Raw genomic sequence first — 10,297 nt, forward strand, 5'->3', positions numbered from 1 at the left:
CTTTTATGTGTTTCCTCCACCACAGACATCGCTTTCCATTGGTATGGAATTTGCATGACCAAACCCACTGCCTCTCCCTTAATGCTTTCCTATTCTTTTCTATGGCACACAGCAAACAGAGGAATTGATCAGCAGCTGAGCATACTAGAGAGGTTTGGGGGAGAATTCACCATGATTTATAGGAATTGTAGGTACTGGGATGAATAGGTCATAGTAGGTCTTTGGAAGGGCTTATAGGAGTTGTAGTTCACATACATCCAGAGCGCACTAACCTGGCATAATGTGTGTTGTAGTTCACTCACAACCTTATGCGTTTTGTACAATTAAAAAATCGACTTTTTCAAATAACCTGGGCAATGCTGGGTAACCAAGCTAGTCAGTACATTTACCATATATTGTTTTAATCGCAGTTGTCATAATATTTAGGCCTAAATGTAGAGAATAATAATAATAGCTTTATTCTTATACCCTTCCACCATCTCCCCAAAGGGACTCAGGGTGGTTTACATATGGGACAGAATGTCCACAAGACATAAAGCAAAACAATCCATTACAACACAGACACAATGAAATAAAACATAGTAAAATATAATAATCCAGATAAAAACACAATTAAATAAAACATAAAAATATAAAACAGCAGTATTGAAACTTCATCAAAACTTCATCAAAACAAAAACTAAAAACCAGAAATACTAAAACGGGCATGGTATAATGCAAAGCAGTATATTATAGGGCCGGGGAGTTGGATCAAGCACAGAGAACAGAGTGGCGAACTAGGGACTGGGAATATATAACTAGGGATTAGTCATTCTCAAATGTCTGTTGAAACATCCAGCTCTTTAGGTCCCTGAAAAAGGAGGACAGTGTGGAACCTTGTGGGACTCCACAGGTCAATGGCCTGGGGTCCAAGCAGGTGTTCCCCAGCTTCACCAACTGGGTACATTCCTCCAGGAAGGAGCGGAGCCACTGCAATGCAATGCCCCCAAGACCCATTCTGGAGAGCCATCCCAGAAGTAGGCCATGGTCGATGGTATCAAAAGCCGCTGAGACATCCAAGAGAATCAACAGGGGCAATGAATAGAGGTGTAATATTTTAATCATAAAATCTAGGCCTAAACATTGAAAGTGCAACCAGAGATTGGACTAGGGGCAGCAACCCTGACCTTGTATTTTTTACTAAAGGCTTGACCTGAGCATAGTGAAGCAGAACTGGAGACCTGCGCCTAATGATTTCCGTTCCCTGCTTTTCACAGGTTTTTCTTACATGTCTGGCTCCGCATCACTGAACGGGATCCTTCCCAGCAGCCCTGCCTCATTGAACCACGGCATTGACGCGGCCCTGGAAGACGTGTCCAGTTCGGGGAGCCTGTTCAACTCGTCGGGGTCCCGCAGCTCCACGCCACAGCACCCCTCCTTGCTGGCAATACCCTCGCGGACCTCAGGGCAGAACTCACCAGCTCACTCGGCCAGCCCCCGGTCGAATGGGGTCTCCCAAGGCCTGGGAGGGGTGCTGCAGTATGTCGAGAGCCAAAAAATGTTCTCTGAGGGAGGAGGGCAGTCAGAGCCGACCTTCTCCGACCCGGAGAGTGAGGGCAAGCGGAGGATCATCTTCACTTTAAGCAAGCACAGCCCCTTGGCGGCGAGCGTCCGTATGGAGTGCGGCCCGGCCTACGCACAGGACGGGAAGAAGCGCGGGCGGAGGAAGCGGTATTCCACAGGAGCCCTCGGTGCCAACTCCGGCGTGTCACCCAAACGCAAATCGCTGCCTACCGTGGCCGGGCTCTTCACTCAGCCATCGGGCTCCCCGTTGAATATCAACTCCATGGTGAGTGTCAGAAATATTAAAAGATTAACTGGGTATGTTTTATTACAAAAGTGTCAAGCACTGAAAGAGTGAGTAGGCCGAAGCCTGTTAGAGTCAGTGGGCCAAAGCGAGTGTTGTCCTGAAGAGAGTGAGTAGGCCAAAGTCAGTGTTGTCCTGAGGAGAGTGAGTAGGCCGAAGCCTGTTAGAGTCTGGGTCAAAGCTAGTGTCGTCTGAGGAGAGTAAGTAGGCCGAAACCTGTTATAGTCAGTGAACAAAGCTAGTGTCGTCCTGAGGAAAGTAAGTAGGGAGAAGCCTGATACAGTTAGTGGGCCAAAGCTAGTGTTGTCCTGAGGAGAGTTAGTATGCCGAAGCCTGTTAGTCAGTGGGACAAAGTTAGTGCCATCTTGAGGAGAGTGAGTAGGCCGAAGCCTGTTAGAGTCAGTGGGCCAAAGCTAGTGTCATCTTGAGGAGAGTGAGTAAGCCGAAGCCTGTTAGAGTCAGTGGGCCAAAGCTAGTGTCATCTTGAGGAGAGTTAGTAGGCCAAAGCCTGTTAGAGTCAGTGGGCCAAACTAGTGTCGTCCTGAGGAATATGAGGTAAACCTTTGTATGAGAGAAGTCGCGTGCAAAAAAGCTCCAGTGTATGAAGGTTGCTTCGTGTAAAGCTACTGTGTATTCATTTATTTGTGTTATGGAAACCTTGTTGTAAATAGTGCCACCATATTATTTTAGTACAGAGGCAGCATAACTTCCTTTTTTAAAATTCAGTCGGTTGAAGGCATAGCGGAGCGCTAGTGGTCTCATTCGAGAGGCAGAATTATAAAGTTTTGTCCTGACACAGTTCAGTCACCATCATGCGTTGGAACAGTGAGGAGTGTGCTTTTGCTGTTGAGGCCTACTTTTCGTGCGGATTTGGAGTGGCCGGCCCGCTCTCCAGATTTGGTTCCTTGTGATTTTTTTCTATGGGGTTTTTTGAAATCCCATGTTTACGTGAACCGTCCAAGGACTCTACAAGATTTGAAGACCAACATCCAGAAAGAAATTGCCAACATAACGCCTTCTATGCTGGCAAGAGTCATGACAAATGCCAGAAATCGGTTTACTCAGTGTATGGAGAATGGGGGGCGTCACCTACCTAATTTGATCTTCAAAACTATGTAAAACAAAACTTTAGGCATGCACCTACATTATAAAAAAATTCTGACTCATACAATGGGTTTTATTACGTTTTGAAAAAAGGAAGTTATGCTGCCTCACCCTGTACAAAAAAAGCTTCCTATGGAAGAGATAACATTGTTCTGTGTGTTTTTGTTCTTTTTATCACTTTGGGCTGCTGGTGCTGGGTTACGCTGCTGCTGCTAAGTTACTGTGCTGGGCATTTATGACGAGGGTCTTTTGTTAATAAGCCCACTCGCCCAACAAAGGTTATGCCCCTAGTATAGCTCAGCATAACCCAGTCTAGACTAGTACAGACCAGTAGAGACCATATTGATGCTGAAGAAATATGGCAATTGCATTTCAAGCAAGTGGACTGCCTTTTGAAAGGTTGAATGCCAGCAATTATGCCACATGGTCATTGAAAATTAACATTTTTCTGTTAAGAGACAATTTGTGGGAAGTAGTGGATAATCTTTGACGATATTTCCTTATTGAAACATTAAGGTGCCACAGTTTTGAACCGCTAGGGCGATCAGGTTTAGAAGATTTATTTGGAGTTAAAACATAATCGTAATTTCAGACCCATCTCTTCTGGCAGGCCTACACAGTCATTTTTTGAATAGTTTTATTGTCATTGTACTTTTACACAATAAAATTAAATGCCCTCCCCAGCATACACACCACAAAACAACAAACCCATCTCTCTACACTCCCAACTAACCCCCGCACAATGTTCCAGTGCCACATCAATGTGAAACCATGGAGTTCAACATAGCCACAGCTCTAGGATAAAAGCTATCTCTCAGTCTGTTTGTCCTTGTCTTTGTCGCCCTCTACTGTTTGCCAGGTGGCAATAATTCAAAAAAAGAATATACCGGGATCCCCAGGAATGCTCAGAGCTTTCTTAAGGCTGCAGGACCTATAAAGTTGTTATAAAGAGGGCAACCAATGATTCTCTGTGCAGAAGTGGTGATCCTTTGGAGCACCTTTCTATCTGCAATTATGTGCAGTTAGCAAACCAGGTGCCAGGTGCAGGAGGTTAGGATACTCTATAGCACAGCGAGAGAAAGTCACCAGTAATTTTCAATGCAGTTGTTGATTCCTTAGAAGTTTCAGATAGTACAATCTCTGTGTGGTCGAAGGCTTTCATGGCCAGAATCATTGGGTTGCTGTGAGTATTCTGGGAAGTCTGACCGTGTTCCAGAAGCATTCTCTCCTGATGTTTTGCCCACATCTATGTCAGGCATCCTCAAAGGTTGTGAGATCTGTTGGAAATTAGGCAAGTGGGGTTTATATATATATCTGTGGAATAATGTCCAGGGTGGGAGAAAGAACTCTTGTCTGAGGCAAGTGTGAATGTTGCAATTGGACACCTTGATTAGCGCTGAATGGCCTTGCAGCTTCAAAGCCTGGCTGCTTCCTGCCTGTGGAAATCCTTTGTTGAGAGGTGTTAACTGTCCCTAATTGTTTCCTGTCTGGAATTCCTGTTTTCTGAGTGTTGTTATTTTTTGAAGGTCTTGATTTTAGAGTTTTTTAATACTGGTAGCCCAGATTTTGTTCATTTTCATGGCCAGTTGCAACATTCACACTTGCCTCAGACACCCTAGACATTCCACAGATATCTAAACCCCACTTAGCTAGCTTCCAACAGATCTCACAACCTCTGAAGATGCCTGCCATAGATGTGGGCAAAACGTCAGGAGAGAATGCTTCTGGAACATGGCCATACAGCTCAGAAAACTCACAGCATCCCAGTACAATCTCTGCTAGGCCCTCTGAATTTTATCCACATTTATCAATGAATAATAAGATACCTTTTAATTATGAGCCGCAAGGAGAGGCAGACAATAAAAGTATTATTATTATTATTATTATTATTATTAAATAGAATCAGGCAGTCCTCCCTATCTAAGAAAGTTCAGTTCCAATCCCAGGAGATCCAAGATGCTTGAGACCAGAAGCATTTTGCATTCTGGAATATTTACTTATACAAATACTTTAAGATAATGTTATGCAAATGAAACAAAGTGTGTGCAAAGATGTCGTGTCACTGTCCTTTCCTTCCAAATTCTGGATTTGGCCAAAGTTCAGTCCCAAAGCTCTCTTTCTCTCTATTTTTCTCTTTCATATAGAATGGGCTAGAATTTTTTTAAACTCCCCAGATGATGTTGACTACAACTCCCATTGTCCCTAGAAAGCATACGGGAGTTGTAACCCACCTGCACATCAGTTGGACCCCAGAAGCTTTTCCTTTTCTGCTTACCCTTCCATCTCCTTGATCCTTAACACATTTTCTTCTCTTTCTCTCCATATCTTTTATTTGTTTTTGTTTTTTCTGTCCTTTCCTTTCTTCAGGTCAGTAACATTAACCAGCCTTTAGAAATAACAGCCATTTCTTCCCCCGAAAACTCCCTGAAGAATTCTCCTGTTCCGTACCAGGACAACGACCAGCCGCCAGTGCTGAAAAAGGAGAAGCCCCTTCCCCAGACCAACGGCATCCATTACTCACCCTTGACATCCGATGAGGAACAAGGATCGGAGGATGAGCGAAACAGCACAAGGTGAATGCAACTACTATGATGCACCTCTTCTTTCCTTCCAGTGTTTCCTCTTTTGGCATCAAATCCCGCCGCCATCCTTCCCAATAATTTTAGGATCCCCACAAATCCCCAGGGCCGAATCAACTACATCCAAGAGTATTGAAGGAACTAGTGGAAGTCATTTGCGAACCACTGGCAATCATCTTTGAGAGTTCTTGGAGAAGTCTCAGCAGATTGGAGGAGGGCAAATGTGATCCCTATCTTCAAGAAGGGAAAAACGGACGATCCAAAAAATTGCCAATGTCCAGTCAGCTTCACATCGATACCAGGCAAGGTTCTAGAAAAGACCATTGAGGAAATGGTCTGCAAACACTTAGAAAGGAATGCAGTCATCATTTATAGTCAACATGGATTGATCAAAAATAAGTCATGCCAGACAAATCTGATCTCTTTTTTCGATAGAGTTACAAGCTGGATAGATGCAGGGAACACCGTGAATGGAGCATATCTGGATTTCAGCAAGGCCTTCCTTTGACAAGGTCCCCCATGAGCTTCTGGCAAGGAAACTAGTCAAATGTGGGCTGGTTAAGCGAACTAACCCAGAGGGTGATTCTCCCCAATGCTTCCTCTTCATCCTGGAAAGAAGTGAGGAGTGGAGTGCCACAAGCAGGGTTCCATCCTAGGGCCGATTCTGTTCAAAATCTTTATTAATGACTTAGATGAAGAGTTAGAAGACATGATCATCAAGTTTGCAGACAGGTCCAAATTGGGAAGGAGAGTCAATACTCCAGAAAACAGGAGCAGAATTCAAAACGATCTTCACAGACTAGAGAGATGATTGGTCAAAACTAACAAAAAGAAGCTCAACAGGGACAAATGCAAGATACTGCACTTAGGCAGAAAAAGTCAAATGCAAAGATACAGAATTGGGGATGATGCCTGGCTCGACAGCAGTACATGTGAAAAAGATCTTGGAGTCCTCGTGGGGAGGAAAGTGAACATGAGCCAACAATATGATGCAGCAGCCAAAAACGCCAATGGGGTTATGGCTTGCATCAATAGGAGTCTAGTGCCTAAATCCAGGGAAGTCATGCTTACCCTCTATTCTGCCTTGCTCAGACCACTTTACCTGGAATCACACTGTGTCCAATTCTGGGCATCACAATCTAAGGGAGATGTTGAGAAGCTGGAATGTGTCCAGAGGAGGGTGACTCAAATGATCAGGGGTCTGGAGAAGAAGCCCTATGAGGACAGAGTGGTTGAAAGAGCTGGGCATGTTCAGCCTGCAGAAGAGAAGACTGATAGGAGACACGATGGTCATGTATAAATATGTGAGAGGAAGTCCTAGGGAGGAGGAAGCAAGCTTGTTTTCTGCTGCCCTGGAGACTGGGACACAGAACAGTTCCTTCAAACCACAAGAAAGAAAGGAAGAACTTCCTAATGATGAGAGAGAGCTCTTCAGCAATGGAACCCTCTCTCTGCCCCAGAGTGTGGTGGAGGCTTCTTATTGGGAGGCTTTGAAACAGAGGCTGGATGTCTATCTGTCGGAGGTGCTTTGAATGTGATTTTCCTCCTTCTTGGCTGAATGGGGTTGGACTGGATGGCCCACCAGGTCTCTTCCAACTCTAGGATTCTATGATTCTATTAAATTGATGACAATGTATTTTATCAACCAACACACTCTCTCTCTGCCCTTTCCTTTCCCAGGATCGAGAGGAAAATTGCAACGATATCACTTGAAAGCAAATCCCCACAAAAGTCGATGGAAAACAGTAAGTTTGGCAGTTTCCATTGACGGGGTTGGGTGCTTTAATAAATACGGGTCTTGGGTTGTCAATGAGAGAAGTGAGGTTTTGTACATACGGTGACTGATTCTTAAGGCAAGCTTATTCCATTTGCTTGCCAGACTTGTTTCGCCAGGCCTTCCTTTGAGGCTGAGAGAGTGTAACTTGTCCATGGTAATCCAATGGGTTTCCATGACAAAGTGGGATTTGAACCTTGGTTTCCAAACTCAGACAGCTAGTTCTGCAATGCCCATCCAACAACTGATATCAGAAGACTAGACTAGTTGATGGTCGGATCAGTTGATGTTCAGATCTCATCCAGTCAGGCTGCTTCTAGCGGAGATACATTTATTTATTTGATGAAGGCATTTATTTCTCACCCCTTTAAGGGGGGGTAGAAAGGCTTCCATATTTTAAAGTCTCTCTCTTTTTCTTTGTTTGTACAACAGGCCTCACTTTAGCTGGGAGGAAGCAAGCCAGCGAGAGCATGAACAGCAGCAAGTGGAAGTCAACCTTTTCACCCATATCCGACATCAACCTCACCAAAACCTTGGACAGTCCTTTGCAGGCCTCGGTGCCGCCCCTGAGCCAGAACTCCCTCTTCGCCAGTTTCAGGCCATCTGCAGAGGACAGCACAACTGGAGACACCAAGGCCACTATGAGGAAACACGTCTCTGCCCCCGGGTCTGACCAGAATGGATTTCCTTACAACAGCGGGCTGTCAGCAGACGTTGGTTTACATAGCTTTATCGACGGCACTGGGTTGCCGCAGAAGAACATTGACGTGGCGGCCCTGGGCGGCTCCTCGTTGAGCTTCCTGGTGCAACGGGGTAAGGAATCGGCCTCTGAGACGAACCCGTTCTTGAGCAAACGGCAGCTAGAAAGCCTGGGAACCGGGAAAGGGGAGGACTTAAACTGGCCCAAAGGCAAAGACGGCAATGAACTCCGTCTGGGCTCCGCTGCCGAGAAGGCCTTGCTGCTCCACAACAGCAAAGCTGGCAAAGGACGGGAGCGGGACGTAGAGTTCAAGAACGGGCACAACCTCTTCATTGCCGCTGCTGCTGTTCCTCCCTCTGGCAGCCTCCTCAATGGCAAAGGACTCTCTCCTTCCGGTGCATCGCCCGTTGTAGTTTCTTCCACTGCTGCCCAGGCACACCACTCGTTCTTGAACTCCTTGGCCACCGGGTCACAGTTCCCTCTCGGCCCCATGGTGACGAACCCCTCGGTACTCCAGTCCTTATTTAACTCGATGCCGGCCACCGGCCTGGTCCACGTCTCATCGGCTGCCACCCGCCTGACCAACTCCCACCCGATGGCGGGCTTCTCTCCCGGAGTGACGGGCGGAACAGTCGGAGGTAGGCAAGGGGCGAGGGTTCCCTCTCTCGCCTTTCTGAAATATCTTCCATCATCATCACTGTCATGATCATTATTATTATATTTATTTATATCCCGCTTTCCTTTTCTAAAGGAGACCCAAAGTGGGATACAAATGATGATGATGATGATGATGATGATGATGATGATAATTTTAAAAGCAGGGATGGACATCTCCATGGAGTATATGTTATTGTCCTCACTTCCAGACTGAAAATGGTGGCAGGAAGTAACATTTCGTACTACTGACCCAAGGAAATGGGGCCGTATTCCGCCGCCATTTTTAGATATTCTGCGGAATCCAAACAGGTATTGCGAGTTTGGAACATGGTCCCAGGAGAAGGCTTTCTGCACAGTTTCAGACAAAAGTGGCCTCAAAATTCCCAACATTCCCCATCAACTCACCCAGCTGAGGGTCTCCCAAAGTTGTAGGGCTCCCCATTGGATGGATGTGTGCGTGAAGCAATGGAAGAGGGGGCTGTGTGTGTCTTATTGGTGGGTCTCTTGAGAGTCCAGCTGCTGGGACCCATCGGAGGCAGGTAAGTGCCTCTCCTTTCCTCCTGGGCCGCCTCCCATCATTGCCTCCCCATTTGCCTGCTGCCATTACAGTTTGGTTTTGGTTTGCTTGCTTTTGCCTTTTAGTCGATTCATTTTATTATTATTTTCCTCGATTAGCTTCTTTCTCTTGCGTGCTGTACAGTGTCCATCTGCTGAGGTTTTGTTTTCTTTTGTTCTGTTTTCTCTTTCTCTCTCCTGTTTGCAGGTATTTTTAACCATGTGGTGCCTCCCGCCTCCTCCTCCTCCTCTTCCTCTCTTTCCCCTTCTTCCTTCGCCCCTTCCGTTTCCGCTCTCCACTTGGGCAAGAGCGCTGTCTCCGCTTGCGCCGTGCTCGGCTTGAACCCTTTGCCATTCCACCCGCCCCCCAACGAGGCCCTACGTGCACCTCCTCCTCCCACTGTCTCCCTCCCACCTCCACCTCCCCTCCTGGCTCCGCACCCGGAATCCCTCCTCTTCCCCAGTCTCTCCGCCCTCCCGCCATCCTCCTCTTCTTCCTCCTCTGCTGCTAACTCCACTTTGTCTGTTAAACTAGCTTCACTCCAGCACAAAACCTCCCACCCTTCCTTCACCGTCCACCACCCGCCTCTGCCTCGCTTGGCCCCGGCTGCGGCCCCGCAGACTGCCCCGGCCGCGATGTGGGTCGCCCTGGGCACGCAGCCGCCTTATGCTTCTCACCTGCCGGGGGTTAAGCCACGATAAGGCTGGCCCCCCTCCTGGACCCCCGAGCCATCGGTGCTCCGCAAGGTAAGGCTAGTCTGAAGTGAGTGAATGACCGAGCACATGAGTGTGCGAATCATAGAATCCTGGAATTGGAAGAGTACCGCAAGGGTCGTTGTCCTGTCCAACTCCCTCCTGCCAGGCAGGAAGACACAATCCAACCCCTCCCAACAGATGGCCATCCAATCTCATAGGCATTAGAAGACTCATGGAGCAGTAGAGCTAGAGAAGCATAGAATCCTCGACTTGGAAGGAACCCCAACGACTGTCCAGTATGACCCATTTCTGTCAGGCAAGGAGACACAATCCAAGCCTTCCTGGCAAATGTTCATCCAATCTCATAGGCATTAGAAAACTCATGA

General features: G+C 46.9%; 1 protein-coding gene across 5 annotated transcripts in view; it reads left to right on the top strand.

Annotated features, from left to right (window-relative positions):
* Window positions 1-10,297, top strand: part of DOT1L (DOT1 like histone lysine methyltransferase) — a 71,317-nt gene that overhangs the window by 53,666 nt on the left and 7,354 nt on the right. For 3 of the 5 annotated variants that reach the window (XM_060785131.2, XM_060785129.2, XM_060785128.2), the window contains 5 exons: window positions 1,257-1,828; window positions 5,318-5,523; window positions 7,210-7,274; window positions 7,736-8,641; window positions 9,424-9,962. In XM_060785131.2, coding sequence (XP_060641114.2) covers window positions 1,257-1,828; window positions 5,318-5,523; window positions 7,210-7,274; window positions 7,736-8,641; window positions 9,424-9,917 — 2,243 coding nt within the window. In that variant the 3' untranslated portion in view covers window positions 9,918-9,962. The remainder of the gene's footprint in view (window positions 1-1,256; window positions 1,829-5,317; window positions 5,524-7,209; window positions 7,275-7,735; window positions 8,642-9,423; window positions 9,963-10,297) is intronic. The other 2 variants (XM_060785130.2, XM_060785133.2) reach the window with 2 other exon arrangements.

The sequence above is a fragment of the Anolis sagrei genome, chromosome X, assembly GCF_037176765.1.
Source record: "Anolis sagrei isolate rAnoSag1 chromosome X, rAnoSag1.mat, whole genome shotgun sequence".
Classification (NCBI taxonomy): Eukaryota; Metazoa; Chordata; class Lepidosauria; order Squamata; family Dactyloidae; genus Anolis; species Anolis sagrei.